The 17910-nt window shown below is 46.7% G+C and overlaps 1 protein-coding gene across 2 annotated transcripts in view; it reads left to right on the top strand.

Annotated features, from left to right (window-relative positions):
* c28h11orf54 (chromosome 28 C11orf54 homolog) overlaps positions 1-17453 on the top strand; it is a 20409-nt gene extending 2956 nt beyond the window's left edge. The window contains exons 4-9 of one of the 2 annotated variants that reach the window (XM_060912768.1): positions 12936-13009; positions 13104-13205; positions 13301-13477; positions 16049-16198; positions 16312-16428; positions 17193-17453. In XM_060912768.1, coding sequence (XP_060768751.1) covers positions 12936-13009; positions 13104-13205; positions 13301-13477; positions 16049-16198; positions 16312-16428; positions 17193-17366 — 794 coding nt within the window. In that variant the 3' untranslated portion in view covers positions 17367-17453. Of the gene's footprint in view, positions 1-12930; positions 13010-13103; positions 13206-13300; positions 13478-16048; positions 16199-16311; positions 16429-17192 lie in introns of those variants that run through there. The other variant, XM_060912769.1, reaches the window with a different exon arrangement.
* Positions 17454-17910: the final 457 nt, after the last annotated feature.

Raw genomic sequence — 17910 nt, forward strand, 5'->3', positions numbered from 1 at the left:
CGCAGGCAAGCTGGAGCCTATCCCAGGTGACTACGGGCGAAAGGCGGGGTACACCCTGGACAAGTCACCAGGTCATCACAGGGCTGACACATAGACACAGACAACCATTCACACTCACATTCACACCTACGGTCAATTTAGAGTCACCAATTAGCCTAACCTGCATGTCTTTGGACTGTGGGGGAAACCGGAGCACCCGGAGGAAACCCACGCGGACACGGGGAGAACATGCAAACTCCGCACAGAAAGGCCCTCGCCGGCCGCTAGGCTCGAACTCGGGACCTTCTTGCTGTAAGGCAACAGTGCTAACCATGTTGTTAACTCACTTTCGTAAAAGTGACCTCACCAGCCAATATCACATCATATCCTATATCAGTGAATTTTCATCTTCATGTGATCTTTAGGAAATTTGGATGATGCGATTTCTTGTTGAACATGTGACTTGTGGAATATTGTGAGTAAGGCATTCTGAATGGGACACCAGTCCATTGCAGGGCAAATACAAAATACACATGCACACCTACAGTGGTGCTTGAAAGTTTGTGAACCGTTTAGAATTTTCTATATTTCTGCATAAATATGACCTAAAACATCATCAGATTTTCACACAAGTCCTAAAAGTAGATAAAGAGAACCCAGTTAAACAAATGAGACAAAAATATTATAGTTGGTCATTTATTTATTGAGGAAAATGATCCAGTATTACATATCTATGAGTGGCAAAAGTATGTGAACCTCTAGGATTAGCAGTTAATTTGAAGGTGAAATTAGAGTCAGGTGTTTTCAATCAGTGGGATGACAATCAGGTGTGAGTGGGCACCCTGTTTTATTTAAAGAACAGGGATCTTTCGAAGTCTGATCTTTACAACACATGTTTGTGGAAGTGTATCGTGGCACGAACAAAGGAGATTTCTGAGGACCTCAGAAAAAGCGTTGTTGATGCTCATCAGGCTGGAAAAGGTTACAAAACCATCTCTAAAGCGTTTGGACTCCACCAATCCACAGTCAGACAGACTGTGTACAAATGGAGGAAATTCAAGACCATTGTTACCCTCCCCAGGAGTGATCGACCAGCAAAGATCACTCCAAGAGCAAGGCGTGTAATAGTCGGCGAGGCCACAAAGGACCCCAGGGTAACTTCTAAGCAACTGAAGGCCTCTCTCACATTGGCTAATGTTAATGTTCATGAGTCCACCATCAGGAGAACACTGAACAATGGTGTGCATGGCAGGGTTGCAAGGAGAAAGCCACTGCTCTCCAAAAAGAACATTGCTGCTCGTCTGCAGTTTGCTAAAGATCACGTGGACAAGCCAGAAGGCTATTGGAAAAATGTTTTGTGGATGGATGAGACCAAAATAGAACTTTTTTGGTTTAAATGAGAATGTTATGTTTGGTGAAAGGAAAACACTGCATTCCAGCATAAGAACCTTATCCCATCTGTGAAACATGGTGGTGGTAGTATCATGGTTTGAGCCTGTTTTGCTGCATCTGGGCCAGGATGGCTTGCCATCATTGATGGAACAATGAATTCTGAATTATACCAGCGAATTCTAAAGGAAAATGTCAGGACATCTGTCCATGAACTGAATCTCAAGAGAAGGTGGGTCATGCAGCAAGACAACGACCCTAAGCACACAAGTCGTTCTACCAAAGAACAGTTAAAGAAGAATAAAGTTAATGTTTTGGAATGGCCAAGTCAAAGTCCTGACCTTAATCCAATTGAAATGTGGAAGGACCTGAAGCGAGCAGTTCATGTGAGGAAACCCACCAACATCCCAGAGTTGAAGCTGTTCTGTACGGAGGAATGGGCTAAAATTCCTCCAAGCCGGTGTGCAGGACTGATCAACAGTTACCGCAAACGTTTAGTTGCCGTTATTGCTGCACAAGGGGGTCACACCAGAGACTGAAAGCAAAGGTTCACATACTTTTGCCACTCACAGATATGTAATATTGGATCATTTTCCTCAATAAATAAATGACCAAGTATAATATTTTTGTCTCATTTGTTTAACTGGGTTCTCTTTATCTACTTTTAGGACTTGTGTGAAAATCTGATGATGTTTTAGGTCATATTTATGCAGAAATATAGAAAATTCTAAAGGGTTCACAAATTTTCAAGCACCACTGTAGGGACAATCTAACAAAACCAAATCCACCAGACATGTTTTAAGGAGGTGGGAGGAAATCAGAGAACCCAGAGGAAACCCATGTGGCCACAAGGAGATCCTGCAGCACAGTCAGTAACCTGAGCCCAGGCTCAAACCAGCACTGTGACCCACTGCATCACGATAGATGACTTGCAACCACATGATGATAAAAATGTGCTACGTCATGAGCGACCACCGTGATGGTGGATATACAAAGCAACTAGGATGGCAGCCGCTGAAAGCGTGTCTGTAAACATTGCTGAATTTTCTCACTATTACCACGATTTGAAGTGAAGATTCGATACAAAGAGAAGCTAGATATGTGTGGTTTTGACCTATTTTATTTAAAAAAGTCAGACTTTTCTGAAGATGCTTCTACTGACCATCAAGTACCCAGATATCGCGTTCTATCTGGTTTGGCTACCGAAGAATCAAGTCCAACCTTGGACGAAACATAGCCCATGTTCTGAGTGGGTGCCCAGTCTGGATTGTTTCTATCGTATAATTTTGCTGGCGCTCCTTGAAGCGAAATAGTAATACACATGTTAAAATTATAACAGTGACCGAGTGAATCACGTCAAGAGAACGCTCATTTTATAGCAAAATTCTAGCAACACGAAATAAAGTTCTTCCATGATATTATCGAGAAAGCTTTTGAATCTCACCTGAGATAAAATGATCACTGCAAACACGAGCCTTATTGGTTTTCGCCTCTGTTAGATCAGCCCTGCTGATGTTGTTCATCCGTGCTCGTCTCCTCTCCGTACTAAGCCTCAGAGTTTCCTCGCCCTCTTTCCAAATCACGGACGGAATTGTAAAAAATCAGAACGTGCCACGGTCACGAGTACTGTTGTGACCGCAACCATATACAGCACAAAGATATGGCAGAGCTAAAAGAACGCTTAAAGCAGTGAAAAAACAAAGAGAGTTTCGCACGTGTGACTATGTTTTGTATGGAATGTCGCTTGACCCCGCATTTGTATCTCCACCAACATGGCCGAGATCTGGGTTTCTATTTTGCTTTGAGGTCACTTGCAAGTCAAGGATATAGTGGTGCTTGGAAGTTTGTGAACCCTTTTGAATTTTCTATATTTCTGCATAAATACGACCTAAAACAACGTCAGATTTTCACACAAGTCCTAAAAGTAGATAAAGAGAACCCAGTTAAACAAATGAGACAAAAATATTATACTTGGTCATTTATTTATTGAGGAAAATGATCCAATATTGCATATCTGTGAGTGGCAAAAGTATGTGAACCTTTGCTTTCAGTATCTGGTGTGAGGCCCTTGTGCAGCAATAACTGCAAGTAAACGTTTCCGGTAACTGTTGATCAGTCCTGCACACCAGCTTGGAGGAATTTTAGCCCATTCCTCCGTACAGAACAGCTTCAACTCTGGGATGTTGGTGGGTTTCCTCACATGAACTGCTCGCTTCAGGTCCTTCCACAACATTTCGATTGGATTAAGGTCAGGACTTTGACTTGGCCATTCCAAAACATTAACTTTATTCTTCTTTAACCATTCTTTGGTAGAACGACTTGTGTGCTTAGGGTCATTGTCTTTGCTGCATGACCCACCTTCTCTTGAGATCCAGTTCATGGACAGATGTCCTGACATTTTCCTTTAGAATTTGCTGGTATAATTTAGAATTCATTGTTCCACCAATGATGGCAAGCCGTCCTGGCCCAGATGCAGCAAAACAGGCCCAAACCATGATACTACCACCACCATGTTTCACAGATGGGATAAGGTTCTTATGCTGGAATGCAGTGTTTTCCTTTCTCCAAACATAACACTTCTCATTTAAACCCAAAAGTTCTATTTTGGTCTCATCCGTCCACAAAACATTTTTCCAATAGCCTTCTGGCTTGTCCATGTGATCTTTAGCAAACTGCAGACGAGCAGCAATGTTATTTTTGGAGAGCAGTGGCTTTCTCCTTGCAACCCTGCCATGCACACCATTGTTGTTCAGTGTTCTCTGGATGGTGGACTCATGAACATTTAACATTAGCCATTGTGAGAGAGGCCTTCAGTTGCTTAGAAGTTACCCTGGGGTCCTTTGTCACCTCACCGACTATTACATGCCTTGCTCTTGGAGTGATCTTTGTTGGTCGACCACTCCTGGGGAGGGTAACAATGGTCTTGAATTTCCTCCATTTTTACACAATCTGTCTGACTGTGGATTGGTGGAGTCCAAACTCTTTCGAGATGGTATTGTAACCTTTTCCAGCCTGATGAGCATCAACAATGCTTTTTCTGAGGTCTTCAGAAAGCTCCTTTGTTCGTGCCATGATCCACTTCCACAAACATGTGTTGTGAAGATCAGACTTTGATAGATCCCTGTTCTTTAAATAAAACAGGGTGCCCACTCACACCTGATTGTCATCCCATTGATTGAAAACACCTGACTCTAATTTCACCTTGAAATTAACTGCTAATCCTAGAGATTCACATACTTTTGCCACTCACAGTTTTGTAATATTGGATCATTTTCCTCAATAAATAAATGACCAGTTAGAATATTTTTGTCTCATTTATTTAACTGGGTTCTCTTTTTCTACTTTTAAGACTTGTGTGAAAATCTGATGATCTTTTAGGTCATATTTATGCAGAAATATGGAAAATTCTAAAGGGTTCACAAATTTTCAAGCACCACTGTACCTTCTATCTCCAAAGATCTCTTATAAAACTATGATTCACAATATTACCATGCAGTGATGCTTACTAATTTATTCAACTTGAGAATTAGCTCAGAGCTGCTTATGTATTGGTTGAAGGAAAGTTGGAAGGCTTTTCAAGTACAGTATTTTTGCAAATTTGCCACACAGGTACTTACAGGCAGATGGCTCTGAACATTACACACTGCTCCTTTAACATACAAGTTTTATAGATGTGATGTGGTGCGCGGTTTTTCAAATGATACAACCCTAATTCCCAAAAAGTTGGGACGCTGCATAAAACATAAATAAAAACAGAATGAGATGATTTGCAAATCATGGAAACCTGATATTTTATTGAAAATAGTACAGTGGCAACATCTCAAATGTTGAAATTGAGAAATTGTATTTGGAGCGAGTTTCGAGTGTGGGTGGAGCACAGAGGACGGCAGGACAAAGCTTGGAGGCAGATAAATTATTTATTTTACCAACTTTTCAGTCTAAATATTTCCTTCCATACACACACACGCACACTTGTCTGGTCCCGGGTTGCGCTCCCTCTCCTCTCTCTCTGCCTCCTTAAATAGCGAGCGGTTACTGGGAAAACACACACACAAACAGGTTAATTATCCTCAGGTGTCGCGATTCTGCCACTCACCTTCCCCGGCTCCACCCTCCTGTCACAGACCGGCGCTTGACCACGCCCCCGCTGCCACATACCCCCACCGCCCGACTCAGGCCGGGCGCTCGTCCGGCCCGCAGCCGACTCCCCCCCCCCCCCCCCCCCCCCCTGACAGGAGAGGAAGTCCGCCACGACCATCTGCGCCCCCGGCCTGTGGACCACCTTGAAGTTGAAGGGTTGGAGTGCCAGATACCAACGGGTGATCCGTGCGTTGGCATCCTTCATGCGGTGGAGCCACTGGAGGGGCGCGTGGTCCGAACAGAGAGTGAAAGAGCGCCCCAGCAGGTAGTAACGGAGGGCGAGGACCGCCCACTTAATCGCCAGGCACTCTTTTTCAATTGTGCTATAGCGCCCCTCACCCACTGACAGCTTCCGGCTGATGTACAGGACCGGGCGGTCCTCCCCCTCCACCTGCTGGGACAAAACGGCCCCCAGCCCTCTGTCCGACGCATCGGTCTGCAACACAAAAGGGAGAGAGAAGTCAGGGGAGTGTAAAAGTGGCCCCCCACACAGTGCAGCCTTTACCTCAGAGAAAGCCCGCTGGCACTGCTCCGTCCACTGGACCGGATCTGGTGCCCCCTTTTTAGTGAGGTCAGTCAGCAGGCTGGTGACGTCTGAATAATTAGGTATAAACCTACGATAGTAGCCAGCCAGCCCCAGGAACTGCCTCACCCCCTTTTTGGTCTTGGGCCTCGGGCAGGCCGCAATCGCTGCCGTCTTATTAATTTGGGGACGCACCTGCCTGTTGCCCAAGTGGAAGCCCAGATACCGTACTTCCACCCGCCCAATCGCACACTTCTTCGGGTTGGCAGTGAGTCCCGCCCGCCTCAGCGACCTAAGGACAGCCCTCAGGTGTTGTAGGTGCCGCTGCCAATCATTACTATAAATGATGATATCATCTAGGTAAGCGGCCGCATAGGTGGCGTGGGGCCGGAGGACCCGGTCCATCAGCCGCTGAAACGTAGCGGGCGCCCCAAACAGCCCAAAAGGAAGTGTGACGAACTGGTGTAAGCCGAACGGTGTGGAAAAGGCCGTTTTCTCTCGGGATAATGGAGTCAAGGGGATCTGCCAATATCCCTTCGTTAAATCCAGTGTCGAGTAAAAGCGAGCCATGCCTAGTCGATCGAGCAGCTCATCAATACGAGGCATTGGGTACGCATCGAATTTAGACACCGCATTGACTTTTCTATAGTCCACACAGAACCGGACCGAGCCGTCGGCCTTGGGAACCAAGACCACCGGGCTGCTCCAGTCACTGTGGGACTCCTCGACGATGCCCATTTCAAGCATGGCCTGAAGTTCTTCCCGAACCACCTTTTTTTTGTGTTCGGGTAATCTATAAGGACGGCTCCGCACTACCACCCCCGGGGGCGTCTCTATGTGGTGTTCTATGAGATTAGTGCGACCGGGCAGGGGCGAGAACACATCCGAAAACTCGGCCTGCAACTGGGCGACCTCCGTGAGTTGGGTCGGGGAGAGGTGGTCTCCACAGGGGACCGGAGAGGTACGTGTTGCCAATGACCCTTTTTGGACCTCCGGCCCCAGCTCCGCCTTCTCCGGAACTACCGACACCAACGCCACGGGGACCTCCTCGTTCCAGAGTTTCAGCAGATTGAGGTGGTAGATCTGTAGCGCCCCCTCCCTGTCCGTTCGCCTAACCTCATAGTCGACGTCCCCGACTCGCCATGTGACCTCAAAGGGTCCTTGCCACTTGGCGATTAATTTGGAGCTCGACGTGGGCAACAGGACGAGTACCTTATCTCCCGGAGTGAACTCTCTAAGGCGCGTGCCCTTGTTGTACAGGCGGGCTTGCCGTTCCTGGGCCTGCCGCAAATTCTCCTGAGTTAGGTGGGTGAGCGTGTGGAGTTTTGCGCGCAGATCCATAACGTACTGAATTTCGTTTTTGCTCTGTGAAGGTCCCTCCTCCCAATTTTCCCGCAGGACATCTAAGATGCCGCGCGGCTTACGCCCATATAATAATTCAAACGGGGAGAACCCCGTGGAGGCTTGGGGGACCTCTCGCACTGCAAACAACAAGGGTTCGAGCCACTTATCCCAGTTACGTGCGTCCTCACTTAAGAATTTTTTGATAATGTTCTTGAGGGTGCGATTGAACCGTTCAACTAAACCGTCTGTCTGTGGGTGATACATGCTGGTGCGGATCGGCTTAATACCCAGTAGCCCATACAGTTCGCTCAGTGTCCGTGACATAAACGAGGTGCCTTGGTCAGTCAGAATCTCTTTCGGGATTCCAACCCGGGAGATGACGTGGAAGAGGGCCTCCGCAATACTGCGTGCTGAGATATTGCGAAGAGGCACCGCTTCCGGGTATCGTGTTGCATAGTCCACCAGAACCAATATAAAGCGGTACCCTCGTGTTGACCGATCTAATGGCCCGACGAGATCCATCCCAATTCTTTCGAACGGGGTCTCGATTAATGGTAGGGGGCGCAAGGGCGCTTTTGGAACGGCCGCTGGATTTACTAACTGGCATTCGCGGCACGCCGTACACCACTTACGGACGTCGCCGCGAATCCCCGGCCAATAGAATCGGGCCATTATCCGGGCGAGTGTCTTATCCTGCCCGAGGTGTCCAGCCATGGGATTAAAGTGAGCCGCCTGGAATACCAATTCCCGGCGGCTCTTTGGAATTAACAATTGGGTGACTCGCTCTTTTGTCTGAGTGTCCTGCGTCACTCGGTATAACCTATCCTTCAAAATGGAAAAATAGGGGAAGGACGGGGTGGCGTTCGGCTGGAGCGTCTGACCATCGATTACTCTCACTTGGTCAAACGCGTGTCGCAGAGTCTCGTCTCGCGATTGTTCCAGTGGGAAATCCGCGAGGGATTCCCCAATAGAAAGAGGAGGGGCCGGTGGCACCTCACTTTGTCGCGGAGATGACGTAGACGGCTCTGCGACCGCAGCTCCAGCCAAAGTGACACCGGGACCCTCCCCTGTCAACTGGCAGGACCCACTCTTTACTAGGCGTGCCATTAAACCCCGAAATCCCGGCCAATCAGTCCCCAAAATCAAAGAGTGGGTAAGGCGAGGATTAACCGCCGCCTTCACTATCGATTTTTCCCCTCTGAAATGTATGTGGACCGACACCAACGGGTAGCTGTGAATATCCCTGTGCACACACAACACCTTCACCCCTTGTGCTCCCCCCAATGCCTCGTCTTGCACCAGGCTTTGGCGGATTGAGGTCTGATTGCAACCTGAATCCACCAACGCCTGATATGTAGCCCCTTGTACACTTACCGGTATGCGATACGCTCCGGCCCGATCAAGGGCAGCCTCTGGCGCGTCGGGGATCCGCACCACCGCCCCCACTTCCATCGCTGCACACTGTTGCTGCAGGTGGCCCGGTTCCCCGCAGCGCAAGCAGACCGGCCCGGGCCTTCCCTCTGCAGCTGTGTTCTTGGGCTCACTCACCTGAAGGGGGGGAGAGACAGACACAGAAGGGAGAAACGGGAGGGCACCATGGGTGCGGCGGGCCGGCTGGGGTGGAGCCGGCCCCCGCCTCTGCGGTGGGGGAATGGGGAGAGGACGGGACGCGGGAGGAGGGGGGAGAGAAAGAGAGAGAGAAGACGAGAGAGAAGCTGATGACGTCCGCTGTCCTGCCGCCGGAACAGCCGCCAGATGATCTTCCGCCAGTCCCACGGCCTGATCCAGCGACGCCGGGTGGTGGCACTGGACCCACTCCGCGGTTCCGGCTGGTAAGCGGGCGATGAACTGTTCCAGCGCCACCTGGTCGATGATTCCCTCGGCGTCGCGATCTTCGGCCCTTAGCCACCGCCAGCAGGCGTCCCGGAGCTGCTGGCCGAATGCGAACGGGCTGCCGACTTCCTCCATCCGCAGCGCGCGGAAGCGCTGGCGCTGCTGCTCCGGCGTGCGCCCCACGCGCTGGAGGACAGCCCGGCGAAGATCAGCGTAGGCCAGCCTGCGGTCGGCGGGGAGCTGTAGTGCGGCCAGCTGCGCCTCTCCCGTCAGGAGGGGGAGGAGGCGCGCCGCGCGCTGCTCCATCGGCCACCCCGAGGCTTCGGCGACCTGCTCAAACAATGTGATGAAAGCCTCGGGGTCGTCCTGCGGGCCCATCTTGGTCACGGTGAGGGGAGACGGGCCCGCGGCCGGGGCGCTGGTGGACCCCGCCGCCGCGAGGAGACGCCGGAACGCCTCTCGAGCTTCCTGCTGGGCCAGCACTAGGGCTTCGAAGCGGCGCTCCTGCTCCTTTCGGAGCGTGACAAGTGCCTGGTGCTGGCTCTGCTGAGCCGTGGCGAGGGCGTGGACCAAGTCCGTGAACGGGGAGGATTCCATGGGGCTGCTGTGTTGGTGCTCCACCTTTTTCCCGGGTTTTGGCACCACTGTAGCGAGTTTCGAGTGTGGGTGGAGCACAGAGGACGGCAGGACAAAGCTTGGAGGCAGATAAATTATTTATTTTACCAACTTTTCAGTCTAAATATTTCCTTCCATACACACACACACGCACACTTGTCTGGTCCCGGGTTGCGCTCCCTCTCCTCTCTCTCTGCCTCCTTAAATAGGGAGCGGTTACTGGGAAAACACACACACAAACAGGTTAATTATCCTCAGGTGTCGCGATTCTGCCACTCACCTTCCCCGGCTCCACCCTCCTGTCACAGACCGGCGCTTGACCACGCCCCCGCTGCCACAGTATTGTTTGTTGAAAAATATATGCTCATTTTGAATTTGATGCCAGCAACACATTTCAAAAAAGCTGGGACGGGGGCATATTTACCAGTTGCTGTAGTTTTGAAAGAGAAATGTTGCCCCATTCTTGCATGATGTACAATTTCAGTTGCTCAACAGTTCAGCGTCTCCTTTGTCATATTTTACGTTTCATAATGCACCAAATGTTTTAAATGGGAGACAGGTCTGGACTGCAGGCAGGCCAATTTAGCACCTGGACTCTTTTACTACAGAGCCATGCAGTTGTAATGCGTGTAGAAAGCAGTTTGGCATTCTCTTGCTGAAAGAAGGAAGGCCTTCCCTGAAAAAGTGTTTGTCTGGATGGCAGCATATTGCTCTGAAACGTGTATATATCATTCAGCATTATTGGCACCTTCCCAGATGTACAAGCTACCCATGTCATGTGCACTAATGCCCCCTCATACCATCACAGATGCTGGCTTTTAAACTGTGCACTGATAACAAGCCAGATGGTTCCTCTCCTCTTTAGCCTGGAGGATGTGATGTCCATGAGTTCTAAAAAGAATTTCTACTTTTTTTTTTTTAATATATTTTTTTGGGCTTTTTCACCTTTATTGGATAGGACAGTGTAGAGACAGGAAATGAGCGGGAGAGAGAGACGGGGAGGGATCGGGAAATGACCTCGGGTCGGAATCGAACCCGGGTCCCTGGATTTATGGTATGGCGCCTTATACACCTGAGCCACGACGCCCCCAGAATTTCTACTTTTGATTCGTCAGACCTCGGGACAGTTTTCCACTTCGCCTCAGTCCATCATAAAAGAGCTCAGGCCCAGAAAAGGTGGCAGTGTTTCTGAATATTGTTTATATCTGGTTTTAACTTGCATTTGTGGCTGCAGTAATGAACTGTTTTCACAGACGATGGTTTTCTGAAGTGTTCCTGAGCCCATACAGTGATTTCCACGACAGACACGTATCTGCTTTTAATGCAGTGTCGCCTGAGGGCCTGAAGATCACAGGCATCCAATGTCAGTTTTCAGCCTTGTCTCTTGCATACAGAGATTTCTCCAGATTCTCTGAATCTTTTAATATTATGTACCATAGATGATGTGATCCCCAAATTCTTTGCAGTTTTACATTGAGGACCCCTCCCCATCTTTATTTCTTTTTTTTTTTTTAAGATATTTTTTTGGGCTTTTTGCACCTTTATTGGATAGGACAGTGTAGAGACAGGAAATGAGCGGGAGAGAGAGAGACGGGAAGGGATCGGGAAATGACCTCGGGCCGGAATCGAACCCGGGTCGCCCGCATTCATGATATGGTGCCTTAACCACCTGAGCCACGACGCCCCCCCCATCTTTATTTCTGAGAGACTCCGCCTCTCTGGGATGCTCTTTTTCTACCCAATCATTTTATTGACCTGTTGCCAATTAACCAAATTAATTATTTGTTTTTTTTTTCCCATTATACAACCTTTCCAGTCTTTTGTTTCCCCTGACGCAACTATTTTGAAACTTGTTGCTGGCGTCAAATTCAAAATGAGCATATATTTTTCAAAAAAAAACAAACAAAAAAAACAATTTCTCAATTTCAACATTTGATATGTTGTCTTTGTGCTAGTTTCAACGAAATACAGGGTTTCCATGATTTGCAAACCTTCACATTCTGTTTTTATTTACAATTTACGCCACATCTCAACTTTTTTTGGAAACAGCGTTGTATTATGCATGTGAAATATAACCAGAGCAGTTTTATGCCCCAAGTCCCCGGAGCCACCTTAAATTCCCCAAAACATGCCTGTACATGGATTAGCTATTCTTATTACCCCCAGGTGTGCAGAGTTTTGCCTTGGTCCTAATTGGTCTGCGACGGTACACGAAGGTACTGTACCATTTGGGTCATGTAAGTGAATATCAATCAACACTTATAAACTGCTATTTCACATAATTTATTTAGAAAAATAACACCAGAAAAATCTAATTGAATCGGGGAAAATCAAAGTCCTTCCCGCACCATTCATGGCGCTTTTGGTGGCGCCGATCTCCGTTTCGTAGCCCTTGGCCTCTCGCATATATTACATAGCTAGGGTTACAGTGCGGGGCTAGTCCTTTGGTAACTGCGAGAGTTTGACTCCCCACTCGCATCTGTATTGCAGCGTGCTTTGTAGGCACCATTTTTATGATGGTCTTTGGTATGACCCAACAGTGAATAGAACTTCTGATTGAGAGGCGGACACGTTAACTACTAGGCCACTTGGGAAAAATCGCTAAGAACAATTTTTTGTTTCTATAGGTATTTTTTGTTTTGTTTACTTTTTCCTTTGTGTCTTATTGAATTGGCTAACAATAGTTTTATTTTATGTCATTGTTTTATTGTTTGCTATTGTTTTGTGAAACCTGGGATAACATAAAAATGAACAATCAGCTAATTACCTAGCTAGTGCACTATCTAGCTCTACCTAGATATGTATTTCAGTTGTTGCTTTGTTGACGTTACTAGTTATTAGGGCGGATGTAATCTAATGTTAATAACAGGTGGAAAGTGTTGAAAAGGATGCAATAAAATGAAGACTCGTATGCAACTGGTGTGCCAAAGAAGACCGGCTGGTGGAGAAGCGACATATGTTTATGGCGAAGGAGCGCACAAGTAAATGAGTCTGTGAATGGTCCCTTTGGAAGCCTGGTCATTTTCGAGGAAAATTTTCATTTAGAAATTCACAAGATTAAGATTTCCACAAAATGCTTTTCTTTTCCTGTTTTCTCCTTCTCCTTCCATAGGCCTGTGTGGTAACCCTCGCATTACTGATGTTGGTGGTGTCCCCTACTTGGTCCCACTGGTTCAAGTGGACAAAGTTAGTAGACCTAAATCTTGAATAATTATCTGTTTGCGTTTCATGGCATAACTTGGTTAATAAATGAGCACAAATTATTTTATAATCATCCAAGGTGTATAATATGAACACTATAGCCAAGGAGTTGGAGCTGCCTGGGGCATTTATTCTTGGTGCTGGTGCTGTGTCATCAAAAACTGTCGGAATGAATGCAGAGGTAATGACAATTTACGTAACCACTTTATACTATGTAGAGTAATGCAGGGTGGAATAGGCAACATTTCTTCCTTATTGCTATGTTATGTTTCAAAGCTGATGCCTCTGGTGTTGACGGCGCATGAAGGCAAACCTGCCGTCAATGCCAGCTACTTCGCCTCCATCAACCCAGCAGATGGGAAATGTCTGCAGGAGAAATACAGCGACAGGTTCTGCGACTGCGACTTTGGGCTTCTAGCGAACCTGTACGCATGTGAGGGTCAGCCTGGGAAGGTGAGTCAGACACGGACACTTTTTATTCAATAAACGTGCAGGGTTCTGACACAAAATTCTGGATGACATGGTGGTGAAGCAGGTAGTGTGGCCATCTCACATCTCCAGGGTCTCCGGTTTGACCCTGAGCTCAGGTTACTGTCTTTGTGAAATTTCACAAGTTCTCCTTGCATCTGTTTGGGTTTCCTTTGGGTTTTCCTCGCAAAAACAAGCTGGTAGGACAGTTCATCTCATCTCATTATCTCTAGCCGCTTTATCCTGTTCTACAGGGTCGCAGGCAAGCTGGAGCCTATCCCAGCTGACTACGGGCGAAAGGCGGGGTACACCCTGGACAAGTCGCCAGGTCATCACAGGGCGGTAGGACAATTGGTTATGCTAAATTGCCCCCGAGTGTGAAAGTGTGTGTAAATGTGTTTGTCCTTGGTGCCCTGCAATGGACTGGAGTCCCATCCGGGGTGTATTCCAACTTCACACCCAATATTCCTGGGATAGGCTCCGGATCCATCGCTGCTTTGATCAGGATAAAGCGGTGACTGAAGATGAACAAACCAACTATCAAACAGCCAAAACAAACCAGTCAATTAGTTTGCCGATGACACAGCCATCGTTGGGTGGATCAGTGACAACAGAGAGGAGGAGTATAGGAGCCTGGTGAGGGACTTTGCTGTTACCCCTTTTCCACCAAATCAGTTCCAGGGCTGGTTCGGGGCTGGTGTTGGTTCACAACTCATTCAACTTGCAAGCCAGCTGAGAACCAGTTTGCTTTTCCAAAGCTCGCGGTGCTAAGGGAAGCCACGTCAGTTACGTCGCTGTATACGTCAGTTACGTCGTTGTATACGTCAGTTACGTCGCTACGTTTGCATAAACCTTGGCGCGAATATCGAAGCAAAAACAACACGGAAGAAGCAGCAGCAACAACAAGAACAATAATAATAATGGATGACTTCGCGTTTGTACAGCTGCTGCCTCTCGTCGCTTAAAAATGGCGATCTTTCGCGGTCTTGTTATTGTTGTTGGTCTTAACAACTCCGCCCCACCGCTGACGTAAGCGGTTCTTTCCTCTGGCCCAGCAGAGAGTTGGTGCTAGCCTGGAACCGTTTTTTCTGGCCCCAGAGCCAGTTCTTTGTCAGTGGAAACAGAAAACCCGGTTCTGGGGGGGCAGCACATCCAAGAAGGACACATCCAGGCTGGACAAACTGATCAGGCGGGCCGGCTCTGTGGTCGGCATGAAGCTGGACTCTCTGGTGACGGTGGCAGAGAAGAGGACTACGGACAAACTATTGAACATCATGGACGATGCCAGTCACCCTCTGCACACCATCATCAGCAACCAGAGGAGCCTGTTCAGTGACAGAATGCTCCTTCCCAAGTGCAGGACTAACAGACTCAAAAACTCCTTTGTCCCTCACGCCATCAGACTGTACAACTCCTCTCTGGGGGGGAGGAGGGGTAACAGGAGGACAGAGGACGGGAAGGAGCAGTAGCCTAGCCTAACAATAAGCAATACTGGACAATGTGCAATATAATGTGCAATATAAAGTGCAATATCTTTCCTGCTTCCTCCCCCCCCCCCCCCCCCCACACACACACCCTAACCCCACTTCTCCCCCTCCCCCTTCCTCTCTTCCCCATATCTTATTCTTTTATATTTGTATATGTAAATACTTAATTTATTTTAATTTATCTAGAAGTTTTTCTCTATTTCTTTTCTCTGTTTATCTGTAATGATGATGCTGGAATCTTAATTTCCCTGAGGGAACCCTCCCAAAGGGATCAATAAAGTTTTATCTAATCTAATCTAGCCCAAGCAACCAAACCAACCAACAGCCAGACAAATAATGTCTTGGACACATCTTGTATTAAACGCTCCAGTAACCCAGGGCTAAACATTTTCTAGCAACACCTTGGAGGTACTAAGTCTTGGCAGGAGAAAGCTTTTCAGAACCAGAAAATCTCGTACATGGGCGCCAAATGGACTCGGGACTGGAGCCAGTAGGCTTCCATTGGCTTGTGAAGGGTGGAAGTAGGGATAGGGCATCTTGATCAATAAATCATTGCGCAGACATGAACTTCAAAGTGTTTATAGTGTGACTGGATGAGTATAAAATCAAATTAGAGGCATTTGGCTTTTTACTATTAGCCTATTGCACATCATTAGGAAACACCAGAAGCAGATGGCAAAGCCAGATGTTAAAGAAAAACAAATACAATTCTAGATGGCATTCTTGTTATGTAATATAGCTAATGAGCAAACATTTGTACATGAGCAAGGATGACAAACAGAATGTTACCGAGAGTTTTAATTAATAAGGTTACTCGACAGCCCTGTGATGGCCTGGTGACTTGTCCAGGGTGTACCCCGCCTTTCACCCGTAGTCAGTTGGATAGGCTCCAGCTTGCCTGCGACCCTGTAGAACAGGATAAAGCAGCTAGAGATGATAAGATGAGGTTACTCGACCTGCTACCTACACAGAAAACAGTATTGACTTTTGATTGCGGAATGAATGAATAACTACAGCAAATTTACAGACCTGAATGAGTAACTAATGGTGAAAAGATGCCTGCTCACAGGTCATGGAGGTCCGAGCCAGCAGGAGGACAGGAGAGGACAGTCTTGTCAGCTGTATGAGGAAGACGATGGAGGAACACTATGGTGATAAAAGCATTGCACTTGGAGGGACTTTCCTTATCCAGAAAGGGAAGGCCAAGATCCACATCATGGTAATAAATAAATAATGAAGTTTAAGTTTGGGTATTTCTTTCTAAACTGTCAGTTATCTTTAAATTAAGATAAACTGTTCATAAAGGTACATGACCCATCTTTTTAATTGTAGCCACGAGAGTTTTCCTCATGCCCCCTGAATACTAATGAAGATGTAAACAACTGGCTAAAACATTTTGAAATCAGCGCTCCTCTCATCTGTCAGTCCGTCATGGTGTCCAAAGATCCAGTGAGTATCTGTTAAACGTTCTGGATATTATTTCTAAAAGATTTTCTTCAGTAAGATGTTATGGTCAGTTATACCACAGCACTGTTGATTGCTTGATTCTGATTGGTCGACTCCACGGTGGCGAGTATGGAGTTATACACCGAATGTTTTGATCTTACAGAGAAGGAAACGATAACACAAAAGCAGTAACAGAGAAAAGATATATTTGTCTTTTATTTCACGGATCTATTCGCGAATGTCAACCACAAATTACATACCTGAGGCTCAAAACTCGATGGTCGATGCAGAGTCACGATGTTTTCCATGTGTTGCCATCTTGGCGTGACCTGGTTACATAGTTATGCTAATTAGTTAAAGCTCCTCGTGTTCGGCTGTTTCCATAGGGCCGTGCTGTTTACCTCAAGAGGTAGGAAAATGGTCCCAAAACGGAGAAAAGCGACCCTCAGGACATCAAAATGATCACATCTCATCCACATGATATTGTTCTTGCGAGACATAGGAAAATGCCATGCACAATAAAATTTTTTTGAAAAATTCAGATGACTTTGCAGTCAGCACCTTTTAATTAATACATGTAGAAAAATGTTCGTGATGGCAAATTGCCATGGTATAAAAGGAATAAAATATTATTATCTAGAAATATTTAACTTCAGATTGGTAACAGTAACTCCACTTGTCATCAGGCAACCTCACACCGCTGCATCATGGATTATTTTCCTGTAACAACACTTTTCTTTACTGATTGTCCATTTGTCTCTAAACAGGGTTTGGATCTGAGGGTGGAACATACTCATGTCTTCAGTCATCATGGTGAAGGAGGTCATTACTACATAGACACCACACCAAGCACAGTGGAATACCTGGGATACTTTCTACCCGCAGAGTTTGTTTATCGCATTGACCGGCCAGTGGAGACCCACAACGTCGGCAGAGATTAAATTTAATGTGAATTAATGTTCTTGTATAAGAATTCACACAAAATAACAGCCTTTGTTATTCAATAATAAAGATAAAATTCACTCGTATTGTTTAGAGTGTTGATGATAAATGCGTTAAAAACGCATCTATATGCTAGCTAACATTTGAGAGACGTGGAATAAAGCTGTTAGTCATTCTTAACTACTGTTTTCCCACATTCCTTGGTTCATTGGTGAAAAAGGCTCGAACTTGCCATCAGCAACTAAAGTCAGTGTGTGATTTAACAAACAAAACATTTTCTTTTTAATCTTTCTTTTGCTTTTACTTTCATACTTTAAGCATATTTGAAATGTACACCTTTCTCGCTGAGTGAAGACTCTGAAGGTGTACTTCAAGTTTTACGAGAGTATTTATTTAGATGTGTGTTTCAATTCTACTTGAGTAAAGAATTGTGTTTGTACTTCTATCACTTCTGGAAACCAGACAGTTCAAACTTGTGCTTTAATGCCCCAGAGTGAATACAATAGCCTGGTTTGAGTTTCTATACATGTTCTGTCTGTGTCC

This window comes from Neoarius graeffei, chromosome 28 (assembly GCF_027579695.1).
Source record: "Neoarius graeffei isolate fNeoGra1 chromosome 28, fNeoGra1.pri, whole genome shotgun sequence".
NCBI lineage: Eukaryota > Metazoa > Chordata > Actinopteri > Siluriformes > Ariidae > Neoarius > Neoarius graeffei.